Source organism: Anopheles moucheti, chromosome 2, assembly GCF_943734755.1.
Source record: "Anopheles moucheti chromosome 2, idAnoMoucSN_F20_07, whole genome shotgun sequence".
Classification (NCBI taxonomy): Eukaryota; Metazoa; Arthropoda; class Insecta; order Diptera; family Culicidae; genus Anopheles; species Anopheles moucheti.
This window is the reverse complement of record NC_069140.1, coordinates 78,881,746-78,906,589: the sequence shown is the minus strand read 5'-3', so window position 1 is coordinate 78,906,589 and position 24,844 is coordinate 78,881,746. Positions and strand designations below refer to the sequence as shown.

General features: G+C 41.7%; 1 protein-coding gene and 1 non-coding gene across 2 annotated transcripts in view; one reads left to right on the top strand and one right to left on the bottom strand.

Moving 5' to 3' along the window:
- The window catches only part of LOC128299474 (nephrin-like), a 292,126-nt gene extending 268,841 nt beyond the window's left edge, over positions 1 to 23,285 (top strand). Inside the window, exons 16-23 of the mRNA XM_053035456.1 lie at positions 11,364 to 11,444; positions 13,345 to 13,545; positions 14,406 to 14,996; positions 15,682 to 15,960; positions 20,460 to 20,605; positions 20,684 to 20,804; positions 21,248 to 21,342; positions 21,449 to 23,285. Coding sequence (XP_052891416.1) covers positions 11,364 to 11,444; positions 13,345 to 13,545; positions 14,406 to 14,996; positions 15,682 to 15,960; positions 20,460 to 20,605; positions 20,684 to 20,804; positions 21,248 to 21,342; positions 21,449 to 22,006 — 2,072 coding nt within the window. The 3' untranslated portion in view covers positions 22,007 to 23,285. The remainder of the gene's footprint in view (positions 1 to 11,363; positions 11,445 to 13,344; positions 13,546 to 14,405; positions 14,997 to 15,681; positions 15,961 to 20,459; positions 20,606 to 20,683; positions 20,805 to 21,247; positions 21,343 to 21,448) is intronic.
- A 241-nt stretch (positions 23,286 to 23,526) lies between these two features.
- Positions 23,527 to 23,598, bottom strand: Trnae-uuc (transfer RNA glutamic acid (anticodon UUC)). Its single transcript has one exon. It is a non-coding gene; the product is annotated as a tRNA-Glu (tRNA).
- Between the last annotated feature and the right edge of the window lie 1,246 nt (positions 23,599 to 24,844).

Here is a 24,844-nt window from a genome sequence, read left to right as displayed (position 1 = left end):
GGCCGGAGGGGGGGCTGAAATGAGCAGAAAATTGCACGGGATACGGGTCAGTGCAGTGATTTCGGTACCTTCCAAGCTTGGCCGGTGGCCAAATTGGGGTGGTACTTGCTGTTTTATTTTTCACCCGTTTCGGGGAAAATAAATATCTGGCCGATGGATATTTATAGGTTTTACAGCACGCATACGGACTTTGTTTGGGTTAATCGATTTTCAAGATACTTCATTTACATTTACATCGGTCTGCGTTGGATAGGGGTGTAAAATGTATGTGTTGTTTTATTACACTCTTGTATAATTATGATTTACTAAGAGTGTATCGGATACATGAACTTCACTTTACATTGAAGTTCTATTCTCTAAAAATCTTTAACAAAATCTTTTAAAAGTAGAATTTGCAGACCGGCATTATACAAACTGTGTTACAATCTTCAATAATATATAAACTAAACAATGAATCGACATTAATGCACAACTAGTTCAATGTCCATCTTCCAAGAATTCAGCTAACTCTACAGATAATCGTGTCCTTTTATAAACGGATTCGGAGCTACACGGACAGTTTGTTTAATTTATTTTTATAGCAAAACATTTAGAACAGTAAATCAGTAGCAAAAGTCGGCTGAAAAAATTGTATAACAAGGAAAGAAAGAAGATCCACTTTATAACTTTGAAGTATAAACGTTATATCACTGTGTATGCTACACAGTCTTTTCCCAAGCTACGCGAATAATGCGTGCCAGAAAAGCTCACGTAACTCGAATTCCCTAAAATATCATTTATATTTAGTATTCAGGGATCGATTTCTTTTTTTTTAACGTTAGGAAACACATTCATAATTGATATTTTTACGTTTATTTTTTCAACTAGAGTAGTTTTTTGCCAACATTATTGTTCATAATGTGAAGTATTGTTGGAAAATTTTAAATTTGACGAATAAAAAGTTTTATTCCACATACAAAATTCCACGGACTGTGAAAATTTTCACATTTGCGTTTTTTCGAGTGTCGCGTAACTCGGGAAATGACTGTACGCGGAATTTTGATATACAGGCAGTCCCTTAGATATGTTATTATGGCGGACCGGTATAACCCGGTAAATTTCCGTGTAAGTCGTATCCTGGGGCCATTTTCGTTTATACTTCAAAATCACAGAGTCGGCTTGCTGCTCTGAATTTAATTTATTCACCGAATCCTTTTCGTTTAGAGTTTGTGCTCCAAACTAACTCAGCTGTCAAATTTCTAAAAACCGCGTATCTTCGAATCCGCGCATAAGAGGAACCGCGTATCGCGGGGATTGCTTGTATGCGAATTTCTCGCCGATTATAGCGGGTAGCATAGTATCTCGATAAGCTGCCTGTACATCTCTTCATCGTATTAATTAATTGCCAACTGAACTTTATGTTTAAAATTCAGAAGTAAATTGAAACCATTTATTCTTTCACACGATTTACGCATACACATAGATCGGATCTGATCCATGCAAATATTTGCAATTAGAAAATACAATCAATGTTCAAGAGATATATAGCAGCACATTTTTCTATAATCATACCATTTTATATGTTTAATCGCAGCGGTATACTTCAAATCAAGGTGGTTATCTAATTAATCTACTCGTTTGATCACATCTAAAGCCTGCTTTTGAGCCGTAAGCTACTAACTGGGCTATAAAAATGACACAAATCTAATAACAATGTGTTCATAGTGATGCTCACCGACAGTTCCTTTTATTTAAATGATTTCGGACAATCCAACCTTTATTAAATCATCCACAGTAACAGCAAAGGCAGTGACAGGCACAAATAATAATTAGATAATGACACTGATGCTCCTTCTCAACAGAGTATTAATGGGGGTCTTAAATAGTGGATTTATGCTTATGGAAAAAATATTTGTAGATTGCGCTAGTTCATATCAGTAACAACACTGAGTGTTCACCTTTCACCTAACTACTATACGTCATTCGAGTATGCATAGACATAAAGTTGTTAGCTGCTCTATTTGCTGATGAATATGCTTGATGGAGAACATTTCCTTGAACGGAGAAGTTCACGGAAGGTTGCCTGGTGCAATCTATTTCCTTTATTAGATTGAAGTAAGAACTTGCATGACCTCCTTTGGAACAGTATTGACTACTGATGAAAGATCAAGTAACGCGAGTTCCTCCCTCAACATAAACGAATAAAGTATGCAAACTACATTATTTCAGAGAAATATGAGATACGGTGATATGTTGATACCTTCCTCCGCATTTCCTCGACTAGTCGAAGAATGAGTTTAACTTGCAAGAAAAGGGTAAACTGTCATAGTGTGTTTGTGATATTTCTCAGCGGTGAATTTAGGTACTACTTACTTAACTACTTGCCTTACTTAAATATTTGCTTGGCGTTTGAAATGGAAGAGCCTACCTTACTTAAATACTTGCTTGGCGTTTGAAATGGAAGAGAGTTCTATTCCTAATTTGTAACAATATCCTTACGTACTAAACTAATACAAATGAAACTTCTTCGGCCTACTTCGTTGATCAGGCCCAAGTACCTAAACTAGAGTAATTCACATTGCATAACTTTAGGCTGAAACATAGTGAATGTCATTAGATGTGTAATACAACTTTGAAGATTTCAAAAAATCATTGAGAATTCTGAAGTTATTCTTGTTTCATTAAATCAAAAGTTCTCAAAACGCTTAATCATAAGTTTGCTCATACAAAGTTTCGAAAGGGGAGGGACAAAATACGCTAATGTTTGGAAGGTAGACTACATTTAGGCGTTTTTTATTTAATTAGGTCTATCTTACAACAGTATGCAAAAAGCCATGATTGCATCATTTTTCGAATTGAAAAACAAATTGTATATCTTAAGCTACCACATAGTACAGCATACATCTTCAAGATTTAAAAATTAATGTTGCACAGTACATCATCACAATTGTCCTACGTCCTAACCGCATTGCAAACGCTACTACAGTACAGCCTCTAATTGATAAGCCGGTCCAATCAATTCATCTTCATGGCTTCACGTACTCAACCCGACAATTCTGTCCCTGTATTGTGCCATTTGTGGAAGGCACACGGCAAAAGAATGCCGCGAAGAAAACCGAAGTACTCGCAAAACCCCTGCGCACCATGACCATGGGCTCATCATGGCCGTATGGTAAAAAATGGCATACTTTCAACCGGGTTTCACCACGTACCAAACGTACCATCGTTTCCGGTTCGGTGACGCACTTGGCACCGAGCATAAGTCATAAATTCACCCGACAACACACATTCATCCACCGGGGGTAGGCCGGCGTCCCGTTCTCATGCGTTACTTCCGACGAACTCCGACTCCATTCTGTTCCACATTTTGCAACAACACTTCAACGCGCTCCATGCCACCGTGATCGGGCGACTGTATGTATCGTGTAACCATGGAGAGCAGTGGAGAGTGTAGTTTTTGGCGCACAATGTAACTAATGTTCGTTGGTTGAACAGCAACGCTGGAAGCAACCGTTTGGCAAACCCAGTAGTGTACGGTGGGAAAACTTGCCAGCTGCCGGTACGCACCGCGGCACTATCCAGACGACGTTGGTCGTGATGGTAACCAAACATAAAGGAGCAGAAAGACAAAAAAGCCTGTACGTGAAACGCGTGACCGAATGGGAGCGGCGCAAGACGCAAGTGTCAAGGCGACACCGTCGACTGCTCTTATGCGGTACGCCTCAGCTGAGCAGCCCCGATGGAAGATATAATGTGTGATTTATTTGATAAAATTAGTGTTTTATATCCGGCCATCAATCACCGGAAGGTGCTACTATCGGTACCGTCGGCGCCTCGCACAAGCGATTGAAGCGATTCGGAGTGAAGGCATTCGGTTGTTTCGCACTGTTACTCACACGCGTGCGTGAGGCGGCTCTTGTAAACACACCGCGTACAACACACTTTCGGAAGTGATTTTGGAATAGCGAATGAAGACATTTCCACACACACACGAGCCCTGAAATTCGGATTCCCCTCGTAGTTCGGTCATGCACATCACAGTGAATAAATTGAAGGAAAATGACATTAGTCGGAGAACACACGCGCGGAAAGGAGGGAAAACGGATACATTTATCCGTTTTGCCTCCGATTCGGGGATGTCCATCCGTAAAGCGGAGAAACTTTTGATGACCAAACTAGTGTGTCGATCCCATCCGGGGTGGGATCCTGTCCGTTTTTGGATGAATAGCCCACACACAGTGCCTGGGTTCCGATTTTTTTATGGCCGAACCTGACCACCGGCATTGCATATCCTAACCTCAAACCCTTCTCTCCCCCCCCCCCCCCCCTTCCCGGTCATGGGGACACACACCGAACCGGACCGATCGGCCTTTGATGATTCGACCGACCAACCAACCAACCATCGAAAGGCCAGCCTGATGTCGAACCGGTGACGGTGACGCCATCGTCAACTGTTGTCAACTTGACGTTTATGTTAACGGTAATGACCCGTCGGAATCGGCGCAAATGGTCCGTAAATAATGGATTAAAAGCGTTCCCCTTCCCACCCATGCCGTCGCTTCAATAAACGTAAATAAAAGGTCAGGCACCACCGAATAAAACGGGCGCACCAGGGCAAACTGGCAACCGTTTTTCGAAGATATCTTTCCCCGGGCAGGGATCGAACCTTTCCCCATCACGTATGTGACGGGGGGTGGGGGGAGTGAGCACTTTGTGGTCACCTCAAATCATACCACACCACTCAAAAGCTGGTTGGAGGGCAGGATTGCGTTGTTTCTCTTTGTCTTTGTCTCTGGTACACACAGGCACGACATCGAGCGTGGCCGAACGGCTGACATAATCTGATTCATTGCTTCCCTATCAATCATAGCATTCTAGCATCATCATCATCATCATCATCATCATCTTCATTATCAACTATGATTACGGTATCAATAGACAAGAATAGGGTGGATACATTGTGTCGGTGCTTTCATTTTTCAACAGCATCCGAAGTACCATACATGCCGATCGGAGCTAATTGACGACCCTGAAATGTATCCGGAATTAGTCAAATTAACCCCATACCCCCGAGAGGGTGCTTCAATTGTTTTTCTTTTTTTTTCGTTTATTGATGTACCTTTGCGTACAATCAGGCCTGTCAATCCTTTCCAACAAGCCGGATCCAATGGATCGGTTGAATGGCACGGACATGCGAATTAACCGCTCGTTCAGTGCCGAAAATCAATCACCGAAAACCAAGACCCTGTTTTTTCCCTCTTATTCCTGGTTACCTTTTTTTTTTGTTCTTTTCGTGGGGATAGGATGGCAGCAGGAAGGTATTCACTTCCATTGTAATGTGGTTCGACTTCACCATCCCCAAAAGCGGTATCCCGGATGGATGGCAAACCGGATGGAATTGAAAGGGCGATGAAAATCAGATCCGCCTAAGAAGCAATCGCAAAAACCGTGCGTGAGTAATTGCGATCGTAACAAGCCGAGGGGGTGGGGTTTGATGCCGAATGGAGCAAAACATCCAACAGCAATAGGAGAAAAAAAATACCAACGGGACACCTTCGATAAGAGAGTAATAGCGCAAATAAAGGGCAATTCGGGCACGGAATTACGCTGCGAGGGTTTTGTTATCGTGGGCAATGACAGCTGAAAATTGCGTAGTAGTAAATCGGGTGTTTTTTTTTTTATGTGTACCGTTTTACTTTACAATTTGATTTTATTTAAGCACTTAAATTGAGGATTCAATCGGTGCGGATGATTTTGAGCTAGGGGAGTAGGCCCTAAAAAAAACAGGGATTGATATGGAAGAAATGTCAACTGCCAATTTCTTGGTGTAATGAGACAAATTTAAAGATATGCATCATATTTGAAGACATTCAATAAATTTAAAGGTCATCATTGAAATATATTGTGCATTACAAATAATACAAAATTAAGGCTAAATCGTGGAAGATCATACACTAATTTCGAATTTTGTCTCCCAACATTCAGGCTCCAGATGCGTACGCCTTAAAGTATGCAATGCCTTTCCATGTTGGTCTAATGATCATGTAGATCAGCTATGACAAACTGATTTAGACTCGAGCATCGTATTGCATGTTGCATCTTTTTTGGTGGATCGAAGGAACCATTTTTCTGTGATGTGGAAGCTGTGGAACTACTAACCTAATTGGCTCTGAATTTCAGAAATCCATTGACGAATGAGAATGAGAAAAAATTGAATGTGATTGCATACTTTCAGGCTGTAAATATCTGAAAAAATATTATAGCACAACAAAATCAGCATAAAAATTTTGGGTTTATGCAAGTTTAATTTAGACAAAATGAGCTCTGCAACTGAACAGATTTTTCATCTTATCCCTCTGCATTTAACCTAAGAAGTGCAAGAATTCTGCAATGATTTTTTCCCATTACTGTGACGAAATGCGTTATTACAGAATCCTTGTCAACCTCACTTGATCCTTATAAACTTCGTACTGGAAATATGAATGTAATAACAGCCATAAGATCTAACAAATACTACGCGACAGTTTAAGATGTAGGATCGCACCAGACATGTTTTTATACCTAGAATACTCTGAAGAAAATTAATTTTTATTGATTAATTAATCCCAGTGATATCCCGGTAGCGGTAGGTCAATATCATTTCGATTTTTTGTTTACAAAAATATGTATAGAAATTCAGACAATAGTCAAAATTCAGGACTGTCCCTATTACGAACTGCAGTCCAGACAATTCATGGCTTCTGACGTCCTGATTAGACTGATAGGTGACGTACAGGACCTCAAGTATGTTGCACAATTTTAACGATCATTCAAAAATCATTAGCTAAATAGAGCCAAACCAATGTTGAATGTGATTGCATACTTTCAGGCTGTAAACACTTGAAAAAATGATTAAAGCACAACAAAATCTGCAAAAAAACAATTTTGTTGGCGTGAACTATCCTACGTTGTGTTCTCTTGTATTAAAATAATCCAAACTACTTCCGTTGACTTGTTCTACGATTTAATTGCACTAACGCTGCCGTCAATCTCTTATAATGTGTGCCTCTCGAGCAGTAGATACAAACTGATTTTTCTGTCTCTCCTTTTGCTATGTGGTTGCTTTGATCGAAATCTTTCTTGTCCTCACTTTCCTATTCCTGTTTACATATATGGATTGAAATCTTCTCTTCAAGAATTTGACTCTGCTTTTAAAAACTATTGAATTTTAAACAACTTTTTGATTTATTTAAATTTAATTTAGACAAAATGAGCAATGCAACTGAAAAGGTTGTTCACATAATATGTTTATATAAGTATGATATTTGAAAACTTTGATTTCATTCGTTTCTTACTCGGCTATTTCTTACTAGCTCTATAATACAGCTTGCATAAACTTGATACCCTCATCCGACCTTTTGACAGTACACCGACGAAATTCTCATCACTACTGTCCTCCCCAAAATCTCTAATGCTTTACGCAGCAAAATTGTTTGCAAACGCACATCAGCACATCACGCATCTCATCGACTGCCAATATCAATTTACTCTAACATGTCCGTTAGCAAAACAAATTGACATATCAAAATTCAAAAACCCGCAACACCAACCCCACCCACATCGCGTTGTTTCGTGGGGAAAACTTTATGGAAGTTGCGTGAAGCTATCGGTGCTAACAGCAGAAACACATTACAGCAAATTTGATACTGCCTTCGAACCGAACCTTGCACAACCTTGCACAACGCACCGCACCAATCGTTACAGGACGCAGACGGACAACAAAAGCAACTCGGGGGGAAGAAAAAAAAACAATCCGCACACAACACAAACGGTCACCGGGGACGCTTGCACACAATTTGTCGCTTGGCACACCATCCTCAAGGGCGCTATCGTACATTGACAATGACATGATGATTACCACCCGGGTTCCGAAACGGTTTGGCCGACACCGCCCCGCGAAGGAATTACTTCCAAGCTTGTGAGGCTCGGTGGGCAGGAAAATGCGGTTGGATGCGGTGGGTTTACGAGGTAACGAAGGCGGGGATGAAATTTTCCCGGAAGAAAATCAATAAACTAACAGTGGCAGTGGATGGCACACGGTGGTTAGTATCTTCATCCAACTGGCTCCGGCTGTCTTTTCGCACGATGGAACCCCGTACGCGGGTACACACGTGGACCGGTGAGGTGTTTCGTCCACTGGCCACACACACACACGGTTGTGGGCAACGTTTCGCCGCAACTGGCACTAACTTAGACAGCGGGAGGTTCCGACCCGATTGCTGCAACGCCGGGTGGTCCGACAACACTCACAGTGGCCGATGCTCACCAAAAACCCAACAATAAAACCATATCACCTTCTTGCACACAACTCACTTCCATGCGGTGGGGGGGGGTTGAAAGAGGTACATAGGGTGGAGGGGGGAAGAAAATAGAAGAGACAAAACAGGACAAAATCGTCCTGAAATTGGAATTTCGGATCACTCAACCCACAAAAACCCCGTAACCTCGCCCTTCCCGAAGGGTTACCTCGTAAACAATGAAAGTAATGCGAGTCCCTCCTCCCGAGTTCTGCCCTTCGGTACCAGAACCAGAAATTCCATCCCAGTGTGACCTTGTACAGCAATAGGACTTGCTGACTCGATTGCTGCTGCGATTTCTCAAGCCGAGACCTGTGTTTTTTCTTTTCTTTTTGGCTTTGACTGCAGCAATCGCATCAAATAAGGTCAGCAGCTTTCCATCAGCTAGGTACAAACGGGGTTTGAATTCGTGCTATTAAACACCGAACCGAACCCCGTGTGGATGTGTGTTGTACGACTAACCGACCTTACCCACATTATCATGCCCCGGGTCATGTACGGCCTTTCAATAAAATAAGATTTTATTGATGCCGTGCCAGAAAAGGGGTTTTTCCCCCCCTTTCTTGACGCTCGACAACGGAAAAGGGCGAGAAAGTTAACTAGCAGCGAATTGGTCCGCCTTATTTCCCGGTGCTGTTGTGTGTCTGTGCTGTAGGTCAAAACTTAGGACGTATTTCAATTATCCGGATCGCGCTTGTACAGTGACGCCTGACTTCGATCGTTGTCTGAGGAAGTCGTTTGACGGCGACTGCGAACCGATCATCATTGGCAGGAAACACAGTGCACAAAACTTCTGCATCGTTCGTTGTCCCGGCAACGGAAAGTCGTGACGAGCGCTCGAAGTTAATTCTGCACAAGTTTTTGGGGCGCTGCAGAAGCACACCAGCGACCAGCTTGTTCGCTTGTTGTTTTGGGGGTGAATCAAACACACACAGAAAAGCTACGAACGTGCCGAAAAGTTTGCGTATGCTATCCAGCCGAAGCAATCAGCCGATGGGGATCGCTTTGTGCTGGATGATGTCGGGATGTGTCTTGTTTTAAAGTGGCGTACATCGGGACCCCGGATGTGAATGCACTCCTGCGTGTGTGTGTGTTTTTTTTTTCTTTCTCCTATCCACCCATCTGGTTGCAGTTTGTTTTGGGCAGCTTTTCTTCACCATTTGAACAAAGGCTAGATGCGACCACTTGCGACGACCAAGTTTCGTTTCGATCGATGCCAACAGTGCGCACTGCTCAAGTTCATTGTTCGCGTCCTTATCGTCTCCCGTTCGGTGTGGCGTTTGAATTGCAGTGTGCGGGAAACTTTTGTTGCTGAACGATTGATTAATTTTAATGCGATTTAAAAGTCCGCTGTTTGCGACTCGACCCGAAACTATTTAAGTTTCATTTGTGGAAGCTTTCTGCTTTGCGAACTTTGATGGAAGCGTGTAATAGAGTGAACAAAGTCTTTAAAATGTAACAATTTTAATACAACTTTAATACAATAGACTTAAATTATATAATTCATCGAAAATTCATTCCAAACTAATAGCAATTCAATAATCTTTAAAAAAAAGAATTTAAATGAACGTTCAATAAAAGATAACAGATTGTAGCTTTCAAAATGACAGCACTACAGCGTGTTTCATAAGAAGGAATCAAAATCATGTTTATAAACTGAATTCTGAAGAAATATAAATGATGAAAGAATCATGAAGGAAACGAAAAATAAACTAACACAAATTGGTTTTAACAAAAATTCCAACAATCTTTGTACTAAAATTCAGCTAAAATAACGAACTGCTTTAAATTAAAACTTTATGTTATTTTGTAGTGTTGTGCTTAAGATTTTTTTTTCGAAGAGTCATTCATATGAATCTTTAAAGAGGAGTCATTCAATTTGTTGCGTCTTGGAATTTGAAAAATCGAAGTAACCATACGAAAATGTTAAATTGTGAACCGCAGTAGAAAATAGACAAAGGAAGCTATGACATTTGTTAAAAATGGCTAAATAAGCGGGAGCAATTGATGGATGAAGAAGCTTTTGGTAAATAAATTGAAGTAGAAACATCTGATTTCCTTTATCAGAGCTCTGGTCTTCGGAACCTTACCCCCTTCTGTCTGAATAGGCTTCCTAAGCTTTGAATAAGGAGCAACTAGCGGGAGGAATCACCCATAGACTCTGCTTCACCGAGAAAACTCCGTTACCGTCGTCCTGTGATTTCAGCAAAAGGACTAGTCCTTCGCGTGGTCTGCCAAAGAAGCTCAGTGTGTAACACAAATCATTTGTCGATTCTCAAGAATTCTCTCCTCGAAGATGAACATGAATCTTCGAAATAGAGATTTAGATTCATTCATTGAGTTCAAAGATTCATTCAGATTCATGAATCTGAATCTGAATTACCCAACACAAGAGAAACCCTCTTAAGATAGTTATTATACATTATCTACAGGTACGGAAGTATCTGTGTTACTATAGCTAACGCCTGCATATATGCAATCTGTTGTATAACGTTATGTGGGTTCTAAACACTGATTTTTAAAATAATTGGAAGATTTAATAAATTCATAAATCCTCCTTACATCGTCTACTATATGATAATTTGTTTTGTAAATTTGAAAATGTTATATTTTATTTAGAAAAATTAGCATAAACAATCAAAAACATCGCTTCTTGGTGCAATTTTTCTATGTTTTCGTCATGTAGAGTTCACAACGCCTTAATGTATGCAATTGCTTTTTATTTTATTACGGGGCTCAAAAAACGTTCCCATATCCTTATTTTATGTAAGCTAAATCGCGAAGTTAGCTTTTGATTTTCTTGCTTTATGTGCCAGAAGCAGATAAACAGAAACGGTAATACAAATCAGTTTAGGTATGATTAAACTTTTCCCAAAAACATATCCATAAATGGTTTTTTACCACGAGCACTGCTACGACCCCCACTCTTCTCACACTTTAATAGTATATTGAACAAGTTGAAAACATCTTTATCAGTCGTGCCCATGCACACCTCCCCACCATCCGAGCTATGCTTTACGATCCACTTCTTGATCTCTTTCGCTACAGATGCTGCGACGATAAAATCCATCTCCAAACCCGTCATCGTAAACCCGGGCGAGGACGCAATACTAAACTGCACCGTTGACGGTAAGTAAATGCGACGTAACGCGATGACACTGGCAGGCGATTCCAAAAAGGGGAAATGGATAGCATACTGGCTGCGATGCGAGTCCGCTCAACCACGATCCGGATGTACCGGATACACACAGATTTGCGCCCTCGGTGCAATCGAACGCAATCGCAAAGCGAGTGTCAGCCGCGAGTTATTTCAGCGCCCCATTGTTCCGCGCGAAGACAGATGGCGTTGGGCGACGCGTTCGGATTGCCCTTTATGTGTGAACATTTCATGGCGCGTTAATTGCATGGTGCAACACGAAGCACAAAGTAGATCTGACCTTCCGCAGCAAGCGGGTCACAGCGCCACCGGGATGTGTGCAATAAAAGAAGCGCTTTGATTCTACGTCTACAGTACATGCAATACTTGTTGAGAGTTCCCCACTTCCATCCTTGTTTTTTTTTTTGTTGGACCATCTGCCGGCCATGTATTTGGTTTATGAAGGAATTTTCCAGCGGAATGCACATTCTAATGAACAGGGAACGCAACATCATCCAGTACCGGCGATGGAAAACCGCTACAAAAACGAAACCCCATTTTCCTATTCCAGCCCGAGCTTAGATTCAGACCCGTTTTTTGTATCATACTTGGTGGTGTGGTTGGAGTCATATCCAAGCCTTCTCACGTGCAGCTGCAGTTGATTATCTATTTTTTGTTTTTTGTTTACTTTTGCTTGCGTTACTACTGGCGTTGCATGCGTTGGATGTGTAAGCGAAACGGTAACCATAACGTAAAATAAGCAAAACCCAGGCGTCCATCGGACGCCATATTGAGCGTTCGCTGGGAACTGAGCCGACGGAATCAGTATTTGGGAACCGGCGATCCGGCTAGACCAGCCAGGCCATGTTGGGTTTAGTCGCGTACGATCGTACCCATCCGCACAGGCTTCGGGGAAATGGCCACTGTTTCTTTTTTGTTTGTTTGCTGCTGTTATTCAACTCCACATCCACAATGCTAGGAGTCATTTGCATTTGAAGCAGCCCCCCTTTTGCACATTGGGTAGAACCATTTCCCACCCACTATCACTGTGGCCTATTTTCATTTCATTCCCGAAACCCTGGGTTAGGTAGATATGACATGCATTCCTATTGGCCGGCGTTCGCGTTTTGAGACAAGCGGTCGTCTACAACGTGGCAAAAACAAACAAAACAAAAAATCCACCCCAAAACTTCGCCGCTGCAATCTACCGTCACGACCTGGCCGCACGGCGATAAATGGCTCTGCTGCGTGTAGTAATGGTCCGAATCGTACGCGAAGCCATATTTGAGTTCCGTGTTTTTGTTTCCGCAAGTGCTTCGGTTGCAAGGAGCATGTTGAACCCGTACCGGGCCGGGCCGAAAAACAAAAAAAGGGTCACCAGAAATAACGCAAATTCCATCTCCAAAAACCGTTACCGTATGCACTTCTGGCAGTGGCAGTTTGTGCAAAGCAAAGCTCGCGTTGTGCGAATTGTGCCTCCAATAAAAAAAAAAGTAAAAACCCGCCATTTGCTTCAGAAAATAAAAACCCACTCAGCACCCAACAAACAAAACATTTCCCCATCATCTCCAAATGGCAAACGCAAACATTACGCGGTGCCCGGTGGACAGTGGCTGAAGGATGCCCACCTATGCTGTGCTGCGGCATAACCTCAACAACCCAGGCGACAAGCGCAGTACAGCGGTGATAGGAGCGAGGAGAAAAAAAAGACAACCACCAGACTAACCACCTTCCGACACCGACAACAAACATCCCATCAAACCCGACGACTGCAGGCTCAGCGCAAAAATGGACAACACGGATTTCGTACCTAAGACCAGGGCCCCGGTTCTATATGCCGCAACCTTTCACTAACCGGTGTTCTGTCCACTTCTGTGCGCACTATCGTTCCAGGAAACCCATTAACGCCGGAACACGTACGCTGGGAGCGCACCGGGTACGATCTGAAGGCAAAAACGACCGCGGCCTACGCCAACGCAACCGGTGCGCTGGTGGTGAAGGATGCACACCGGGAGGATGTGGGCAATTTCCGGTGCATCGCTGATAATCATGTCGGCGAACCGGCGGGCCGCGATGTGCTATTGATTGTCAAATGTAGGTATTGGTCCGAGTTTGGGAATTTTCGAGCGTCATTTTTGAAGGAAAACAGATGTACAGTTTTTAAACTCTACGAGTACTTTCCATTGTGTTTACACCACCAGTATTAGCCTGAAAGTATGCAATCACTGCCAATCAGTATCCAATAGTATTCTATTTTACCAGTAGCCATTTTTAAATATGCTTTATCTCGATTTTACGGATCAAAACACCATATTGCATACCTTCAGGCAAGGGCTTCTTACAAAATTGCTTTTTCATACGATTTTTTCATAAAACTTCTAAATTTCTTAACATTTTGTAACTTACTTCGATTAAGAGTAGTCGATTAATTAACAAACAAGTGGAATTTATAATTACCAAAGTCAAACTAAGCACAATTTCTGAAATGAAGCACTGTGCGCCTAAATGTATGCAAACGTATTAACAATACCCTGTTTAATCACTTGTGAAACAGTTTTATGTCGCTTATCGTTTTTTTATTGGCTTTTATATAAATTAGGTTATTATTTTTCATAAAACTTGAAAATTTCTTAACATTTTGCAGCTTATTTCAATTAAAAGTAGTCGATTCATTAACAAACAAGTGGAAATTTTTAATTACAAAAGTCAACCAAAGCCCAATTTCTGAAATGAAGCACTATGAAGCGCCTAAATGTATGCAAACGTGTTAACAAAACCCTGTTTTATCTCTTGTGAAGCATTTTGATAAACTTTTTCATTTTTTTAGTTTTATTGTCAATTAGATTATTATTATTTAGAAAAGAATGTACATAAAAAATACTGTTTTTTTAGATGTTGTCATTTTTAAAATGTTTAATTAAAATTGTTTTTATCATTATCTCCCTCACCAACAGTTGCACCAGAGATAGATAAATCATCCGCGATGCTTCGGGCTGCCTCGGGCCCTGGTGATCAGGCTCGTCTACCCTGCCGTGCGCAGTCCGCCCCAGAACCTACCTTCCACTGGATACGTTCCGGCCAGGAGCTGGCCGTCAACCAAACGTCCAAATACCAAACCATCCAGCGTCAACTCGACCCGCTAACGTACGAATCCATCCTTCTAATCGAGCGCATTTCCTCGGCCGACTATGGCGAGTACGAGTGCCGGGCGAAGAACGATCTCGGCAGCGGTGCCGGCGTCGGGCGGCTGGATGTAAAATCTGCCCCCGAACCACCGACCACCTTGACCGTGCTGAACGTAACGCACGACACCGTTACGCTCGGCTGGGAGCCCGGTTTCGATGGTGGACATCGTGCCAGCTACCGGATACGCTACCGGGAAGTAACGTCCGAACGGTACCGGTACGAGGATGGTCCCCCGAACGCTCGGCAGCTCACGGTGGCCGGGTTGCGTAGCAACACGCTCTACCTGTTCTCGATCATGGCCGCCAACGTGCTCGGCGAGAGCCGTTACCTGCCCGATTTGACCCGCGCCCAAACCCGAGGTAATTAAAGTTAACTTCATTTAGAGACCGGAAGTTGCGGAAAGCGTCCGTGTTTTTTTTCGGTTTAGTTTAGTTTGGTTTATGCCTATCGCTACCTAAGCAATATTCAACCGACAGCGTGAATGGATCGATGAACTCACCAAACGACACTGTTCGTCGCTGTCGGACCAGGGATCAAATCTGTTCGGTCTTGAAGAAAACTGGGAAAACTGTGCCGTACTATCACCATCGCCAGCGTCTACAATGATTTGTATGTGTGTGTGTGTGCCAGTGCCAGTGTATGTGTTTCGCAGCGGAGTGCGCAAAACGAGCAGAAGAGTGGTCTATATTTCCCGCTCACAGCGAACGCTTTCACTCAAATTACAACGGTTTTTAATTAAAACTGAAATTAATCCGAATCTTTCCCCGGCCACTGGGCCACGCAGCACCCGGATTTATCCGGCATTCGCACAAAGCGCACTTTCTTCTGTCTTTCGTCCACTTGGGCTGTCGCAGCGAACCTTCCTGAACAATACAAATCCCGCTGCAACTGTGGATGGCAGTGCTTTCACTCCGCTAGCGCGATTAAAAATAGAGCAAAACGAAGGGAGACAGCACTTACAGCCCACAGTCCCCCTGTTTTCTTCCCCCCGTTTGGCCACAAAATCATCCTTAACTGTGGGATTCCCCCCAAACCCCGTTTCAGAACCACCGCCAACCGATACCGTTTCGTCCGTGCTCGGCAGCAAGCCACCGATGGAATCCTCATCCTTTCTCGGCCCTTCGTCAACGGTCGGACCGTCCGGGTTGCTGCTGCTTGGAATTGGGGTCGCGGCCGGCATCTGCCTGGTACTGCTCAATATCCTTCTTATCGGATTCTGTCTCTACCGGCGCGGACTACCCGGTACGAGCCCCGCCACACATCGTGCTCACCGTGGCCACAAACACAACACCGGACCGTACACCGGTGGCGTCGGTGGTGATGGTAATGGTTGTTTCCTTCCATCCACGAAACGGTCCGTTTCCGGTTGCACCGTGCGTGCCCTTTGGTGGATATTGTTAGTGAGAGAGAGAGAGAGAGTGTCTTGGTTTCGTTGTTCCAACTGGTCGAGATCCAAACCCCGCGGGCGCGTAACATTCCTGCCCATCGGATAGTCGTTAAGTCAGCTTTACCTCGCAGCATTTTGCTTCATCGCTCATCGTCATTCCACCGATTTGGGATGGATTTGTTGTTAATTATTTTTTAATATCCTCTCGCTTTCTTAGGGTTCAGCTTTTGTGTATCCTTTCGTTGCTTTTTTCTCCTTTCTCGCTGATGAATCTTTCCGAACGGACGGACCTGGTTACCTGTTGTGGTGAACGTTTATTTACAGTTCCCAAGATTTGCTGCTGTTAAACAGTGAACAGAAATTGTTGACTCTGCGCTAGTTAGCGCTAGCTTGTTTTTGTTACTCCCATCAAAAGAATAAGAAATTTTGAACTCACAGTGCAGTGTTGGGTGGCCAAGACGGTTACAAAATCCCACTCCAGCGCAACGAAAATCAAGCTACAGATGAACAAAAGTAAGCCCAGAAATAGCAAACCAAATAGCAGAATCTACTTCTTGAGCTTATAGGTCAGAATCGAGTCACAATATATTTACACAATTGAAATAGTAGGCATAGCTTTATATATATTTTTAAAGCCCAGACGACTCTATCGAGACGGACGTCATGTCATCTTAGAAAGAAAATGCAGTGCTTTTTGCAGCTAGTCCCCAAAATTTATGAGCATCTTTTAGCATGATTTTTTTTAAATATCGAATTCGTACTATATTTTGTTCATGCTTCAAGGTAATAGAGCTGTGGAGAAATTCACTTTAACCCAGTGGTCGGCAAAGTATGGCTCGTGTGCCGCCTGCAGCTTTTTGACTCTTTTATTAAACGCATCAAAGCTATCGTTGCTTTTCAGTTTGGGCCTACCACGCCTGCTTTGTTCATGTGCACAACCTAAAAGCACTTTACTGGCTGGGTCTTTCGGTTTCATTACAGTGACATGAAAACGCAACCGTTGTATGGCGAATCTAACTCGTTGTAGGCTAGTAATTTCGCCGTTCAGTTCATTGTGCAGGCTTCTCCAGTTTTCTTTTCACACCTACAGGACTAAAAAGTCTGCTGAAATTAAAGAAAATATTTTAAATTTTCCTTAAAAATAATCAGTACTTGGGATCATTCGGTAGCCGTTGCGTTTGGTTGTCTCGGTTAGTAATTTGATGGACATCTTCGTACGTAATGTACAGTACATCCACACATTTATCCACACATTGTCAGTAAAGGATCAATCCCCTTGGAAGCCCACGGCGGAGCACCTGGTAATTTTGCTCGAAAACCGCCGTAAGATATGCAATGTTTAAACACTAACTTTCCCGTTGGTTGAGAAAAATTTCTTCGAAAACTACCAGTTTCCGAATGTATAGTACCAGGAGAGCATCCACGGAAGAGGTAGCACCTAGTACAGCAATTTTGGTCGAAAACCGCCGAAAGGTATGCAATGTTTAAACACTAACTTTCCATACAAACCAGCTGTTTTCAGATTTCCGATACCAGGAGAGCATGTTTTTCAAGAGGTAACACCTGGTACCAGGAGAGCAAGATGGCGCGCAACGTCGTATGCAATGTTGAGCAACACTGCATACAACAAACTTGTATGCAACAAACTTGCATGCAAGAACTTGCATGCAAGTTTGCATGCAAGAAATTTCATGCAAAAACTTGCATGCAAGTTCTTGCAAACATGCTCTCCTGGTATCGGAAATCTGAAAACAGCTGGTTTGTATGGAAAGTTGGTGTTTATACATTGCATACCTTTAGGCGGGCAAAATTACCAGGTGCTACCTCTTTCGTGGATGCTCTCCTGGTACTTTATATTCGTTAGTTAGTGTATGAACATTGCATACTTTTCGGCAGTTTTCGACCAAAATTGATGTACTAGGTGCTACCTCTTCCGTGGATGCTCTCCTGGTACTATACATTCAGAAACTGATAGTTTTCGAAGAAATTTTTCTCGATCAACGAAAAAATTAGTGTTTAAACATTACGACCATCTAAACAATCTGGCACGCATTATCCTAGTAACTCATGTAATGACTATGTTTGCTATCAACAATTTTAGAACTGAACTGTCAACTAGCGTTTAAGAGATCGCTGCACTCCACAACAACTCTGGCATTTAATAATTAATCCGCTCAAGATATTTTGCATCATTGTATCGTTTTATGAAATTTGTAACATAATTTAAGCACATTTCCACACTAATGCTCCTTAAAGGTTGCACACCAAAAAAAATGCATTCACCATCACTTTCCGGTGATGAAACTAAAAGCAAACCCGGCTAACCACAACACTACATTCCGTTGCTGACCACCAACTGAACTGCGTAAATGTTTCCACAACACCGGAATAAAAACCCAAACAAAATGCACACACAAAAAATATGTTACTGCTGACTGATTCGTTCCTTCTGTTTTGCAGTGTTTTTGCTTCGTTTCTTTCCTTTGCGTCTCGCATTACTTTTTCTTCCCGTTTTCCATTCTGTTCGGCTTTGTTTAACTTTACTTTTCGTTTGCATTTATTTCTGTTTCGTTTCATTTGCTGCTGTTGCTGTTGCTGCTACTGTTCGACGGTATTCCGGCATTGGCGCTGACAAAAAAAACGCACCTCGCGCATTTACCGATTGTCGGAAAAACGCATTCCCACGAATTGGCGCACACCGTACGGACGCATTTACGCATCGGCTGGTCCCGCGGTCTCGTTGGGTGGGGTGGGGCAAAAAAAACACGCGGAAAACACAGGATCGGACGCAACGATTCCGGTGGAGCTGAGCGAAAAGGCGGCCCTGCCCAGCTTCGTGATATTTTGCTTCGCCTTCGCCGGGCTCTGTTTGCTGATCGTGAACGCTGGCCTGGTGGTCTGCTTCGTCGTGAGGAAGCGGGCTAAAGGTAAACTAACAGAACCCACTTTTTCACCTCTGTCCCTTCGCTTAAGTCCTTGTTGAAAATGGGTGAGCGTTTCTGTACTGCCCTATACCCGTCGTTGCCCATCGTCTGCACATCAAACGAATGTTTTCTAACATCGGCTTAAATTTGTTCACAGCTACACACAGTTGGCTAGCGTTTGGGGGAATTTTGTGTTTTTTTAGCTTTCATTTTGTTATTCGCTTTTATTTCACAAACAGATGTTTCAACGCATTCATCAGCCAGGTTGATGGGAAAGTAAATGAAAGAATACGGTTTTTTGTTTGTTTTGATTGTTTAGAAATAGAAATTTTTGAACGAAATTCTGGTTATTTGATTTAATGGATTCAATTTCATAAAATTGTTGGAATTTTCTACGAAATTTAAGCTTTTAAAGCATATGGTAGTAGATGAAACGCCTGAAAGTATGCAAACACTAGTTTTATAATTGCTTTTAAACTTCAATAGGGGTTTTAAAGACAGCTTTTTGTGCTTAATTGCCCTTAAAAGTCATCATATTCGAATGTTTGAAGTATTGCATAATTTCAGGCTCACAAATCCCCTTACATACATGCTAAAGAATAGACGGTTCTCACCATAACTTCACTTTGCAAACTTTAATACTTCATTGGATGTTTTTCAAAACTTTTTTAACATTTTTAAATAAATTTACAAACCGTAACTTTACCCTCGTTTGCATTTGTCAGCACGTAATGTAATAAATTAGGCTATGCAGCACATCCTACAATACGTTAAACAAATGGACAATCTTTAATCTACACCAGTCCGTTGGACAGGCCGCAAAAGTATGCTGAGGTGTGATAATTTAAATTGCGTCGATTACCCTCAAGCTGATAATCCCGAACAATCAAACCACAAATCAGACATCTCACAAAACCTAATGGAACCCCCGACGGAAACCCGGGTTAACAAACGGGGGGAGGGTTTTTTTGTTTTTTGCTGCTGCTGCTGGTGAAACATTCTGCCCCGAGGCTCTCGGGTTTTGGTGTAACAAAGCCTTGCGAGACCACAGGTGTCAACGGGAACATCAATCATGATTATAACTTTTCATCGAACAATATCATCAGTAAAAACAGTACACAAAATCGTCCTCCGGCTAATCTGTGCGCTCGGGAAGGAATGCAACATAATCGGCCCATCGGTTGGTTGGTGTGTGACATAGCTTTTTAATGTCATTACCTACTTTGCAATCTTGTATTATCAATCATATCGCAATGGAAAATTGTTCCCACAAACCACCAGAAAGGGACCCATTAGTGGGATTGATTTATGATACTCGGGGAACTGAAATCAAGACACTCTCTTAATGGCTACGTATTCATGCTCCCACCCAATCGAGACTGGCCATACTGGTTTTGATATTAAACGGTAACCATCGACGGGAAGCAAGCGACCGGAAACTGACCACACACACACACACTGTTTGCATTAATAATTAAACCTAATGTATGATTTTTTGACCACACGTGTAGACTCAGCCAACCCGAACAGTAAATCGGCCACAATCGAAATGTATGCGCCCAGCTCGTACAACGACACGGTCACCGGTGAGACGCTGTCGAGCGTTTCGGAGAAGAGCGATGCGTATTCGAACGACGATAGTCAGCCAGATTTTATGGTAAGTCCCAGCACCATTCGGTACATCCTTCCTCGTTGCTACTAAGCTAATGACCAATGCTTTCACCACCTTTTGTAGGATGACACTCGGAAAAGGGCGGTTTCCACGTACCTTATCGATGGAGGAGAAATGCAACCACCACGGTATCAGCAAGACAGCAACTTACCTCATTACGCTAGCAATACCGGTACTGAAAGTGGTAAGCTATCACGAAAATGTCCTGTTTTTCCTGTTTTTCCACACGCAACATTCATCCACAAAGCAAAGCTCAGGAAAAAGCTTCAAAAACAGCCAATTTCCTCACCTATTTTCCATTTTTGCCGTACCAGTTGTGCTTGAGGTGAAATGTTTCATGAGCAGTTGTGAAATATTTCAAACTGCAGGGGTTTTAACTGTAACAGAAACTCACCTCATGAATCTATAAGAAAATTTTGGTTTACACTTTAATTTAAAACATAATTTACAATTTCTGTCCTTAAACGGGGTTTAGTACGAATTAAGCGCGTAAGTAATTGAAATAAGAAATTACTAATTTGATGCAAAACAAAAATTGCAAACGTTCGTTTTAAAGCTTAAATTTTCTATTCAATAATTTCTTTAATAGAAGGACACATTATTAACTCCATATTTTGATTCTTCCAGGATATGATCAATCCGTACCCACCGATAGGCTTAAAAACTCCACTATGGATGGTTCGTACTACCACATGAATAACGACCGTTTCTATCCTCCGATGGTATGTAACACCGTAACGCCTCAAAACTCTGAAAGCTCTTCAAAAGCTTCTTTCACTTCCGGAAAGCTCTATTTGCTCAATGGCGTCATTCGCTTACCTATTTCAGGATTATCCGGGCATTGAATTTCCGACCCCTCCATTACCCGTGCTACCCTCCATAGCCGGTGGGGAAAGTTCTTCCGAAACGCTGCGCAGGGTCGCCCGAACGATGGTGCCACCGCCGGATGTAACGCATCACACACACCACCGCACAGGCGGCCATCTGCCCGACGGCAGTCTGTCGTCGACGATTCCGCTCGGCAGCCTCAGTGCCAGCATCTCGCAAGCCGTCCAATCGACACCGAAGCAACCGCAAGGCATCCTGAAAGATCCCAAGCGTAGCAATAGTTCCGCTAGCGGAAGTCACACCTATTCCACACTGCCACACCAGCAGCAGCTGTACAGTGTACACAACCCATCGCCCATCCCATCGGACCAGTACATCCAAGGAGGGCCAAACAGTCATGGTTTCTTGGTGATGGAACCGCACGGCCACACCGTGCACGTTGGTTCCAGCTCGGGTGGTAGCATGCTGATGGGAGCGTACGATCCGCCAGCCAGCTCCAGCTTGGCGTCATATAATGTTTCCGTTGGGTATACCGACTCGGATGGACATCTCGTTTAGTGCGGCTATTTTGTCCAAAACCGACAAACAATGACCATGTGTAACAATGCAATTAGAACGGTATCGCTAGAAAATAACAGATCGAGACACATAAAGCATACTTTAAATTCGAAGCGTAATCAGAATCGACAAACGATTGTCATGAAAATGTTTTTAACATTTTTGATTTAATAAGAAGAGGAAATCTGAGAGCAATCGATTTTTTGTTGTCTCCATTTTTTTGTTCAATTAAAACAAAATTATGGGTAAATTTTATGTATAACATTGCATATATTCCACATTTAAACCATGTAAACAACCAAAGTTAAGACGAAATTTTTAAAATTTAATACAAACATCTATTGAGTAGTTCAACATTGTCAATTACAAGCGATTAGCACTGGTATCTCTTGAAAGTACTAGGCACAAATTTAAATTCCCTGAAAAGTATACACTATTTTCGAAAATTTTCTTTTGAAAATCAGTAGAAACAATTGACAATAAATCGAAATTTTGTTTTAGTTCAATCAGCTCAATGCAGGGATTTTACACGGTTCAAAAATTGTATTGTTCATAAGTTTTGTGTACTAAAAACGAAACCTCTTTAAATTACCTCACATACGTTATTATCATATTGTTAACAAAAGACGTTATACTATTATTTTTCTTTATTGATTTGATTTACGTTACCCAGTTGTTGTAAATATAAAATATCAAACACGATACAATATGAGTAGCATTTTAAAAGAAATTATAGGCCAAAGATACGAATTTTGCTGCCGGTGAAGTTAACATGTCAGTAAGCAAGAACCAATTTTAAAACGACTTAATCGAGTTAGTTATGAGTTTAAAATATATTGTAATAATTTTTAAACCTTGTCAGTAATTTACAAGTGTTCATCCAGCGTTCGATTCTTCACCTGTTTACAGATTTATTACACATCGAGAGAAGCAATGGTCTTTTTAAAACTTAAACTGCCAAACGTTTGTAGAACTATTCACACCGACGCTTTCTACACTTACTTTACACTCCTTCTATGACAAATATTATATACTTACAGTAATGGCCTTCTCTTTTTGTGGTTGATATACACTCTTTCACGACTCTTGGTAGGAGGATCTCATCATTGTCGCGTTTAACAAACAATTATTGCCGCGTTACATTTTATTATTTCCAAATCGTGCAATACATACAAACATGTGCATGCGACACGTCAGCATATGTACATCAAACTGATAGATAGAAGAATCGTAGAAATAAACAAATGTTTTATTACATATTTCTTATAGATAGCGTCATTAGAAACACATACTGAGAAGTAAAGCTAATGTGTAAAAAACCGTAACTACAAAGATGACAAATTCTGTATCAGATTTGTTCTACATTTGTATGATGAATAAAATTTGAGAAGAAATAAAATAACTCCGTACATTGTCTGCTTAGTGTTGAAAATATGATTTTTGTTTGTAGAACATATTTATGATAACGTCTCGATCGCAAAAAAAGATTGTTTGAAAAGGTCAAATTGAGAAAAAATGTTTTCCCATACCGGGAATCGAACCCGGGCCTTCTGGGTGAAAGCCAGATATCCTAGCCACTAGACCATATGGGAGATATGTGGTAGGAAGGTAAGCCTTGTAGTAAAAGCTAACATCATTGTTAAAACTAACCATATATGTATGTAATGTTATTTATTTTTGATACATTTGGTATCGTTTTCGTTAAAATAATTTGTTGCAGCAATTAAAATGCATGCAATCCAAAATTACTTCTTTTTTGCCTCAAATAAATGTGGGTTCACTAATGTGCCTCCTTGATTAAGTTTTTATCTCTTACGCTGTATATATACGATTAAAGCAATTTCGTACACAATTTTAACTAATGACAAACTGAGTAGAATTTAAACGAAATTGGATTATTTTTTTAACGTAGTTTAAGATTTAACAAAATATTGATTTTAGTTAACAAAAAATATTGTATAAAAACTGTCTTGTGATGGAGACGCCTGGTGGTTCTTGTACCTCAGCATTACGGCTTTTAGCCCTATTCTAATGGAGACGCCTGGTGTTTTTCGAATATTAATTAACATTTTTATTTTTATTTATATTTTATTTTTATTCAATTTCTGTAAGTTATTAATTAAAAACTAACAATAGTCTGTAAGATAAACTCCAATTTGTTAAACAATTATCAACTTATACTCTCTTGGTCTTTATCTATCTTAACAATTTGCTAATACAATTATTCTCCATTAAAATCATGTACCAGTTTACTCTCATCAACGATTCATCAACGTAATAATTAAAAAACCCACCACCCCTAGCGAGTTGAAAGCGTAAACAAACATAACGTTGCAGTAAATGTGCATTTTCACTCATCCTCCTTTCCCATTACCATTCACTCAAAACCGTCCCCCTGGGGGAAAGTTTGTTGCTTTGTATTAAAAATAAATACGCTACTTCCTACCCCGCCTAACAGCTGATCAATCAACGGGGTTGTTACTGCGGAAAGTAATGTTTCACTCGCCGTCCACAGAGCCGACCGTCCTGTCTCTAAGCAACGTCAATGCTTGTACCATCGCACACGCACACTAACGCACCGTCTTTACCGATACCACCAATGAGTGTATCGAAGTGCGGGTACAACATAGCGCAATGAAGCCCATCAGAGTGAAACTGTTAAAAAATACTAATCAACAACTGTTACACCAACATCCAACACACAAACTATGCTATTTAATACGACGAACGATGTAACCTTTCGGGCCTGTTGCTTGTATGGGTGTGGTGCTTTACCGGCTAGCCGAAAGCAAACCCCCCTCATCGTGAGCTGTTGCGCATGCTGTCAAACCAAACCGC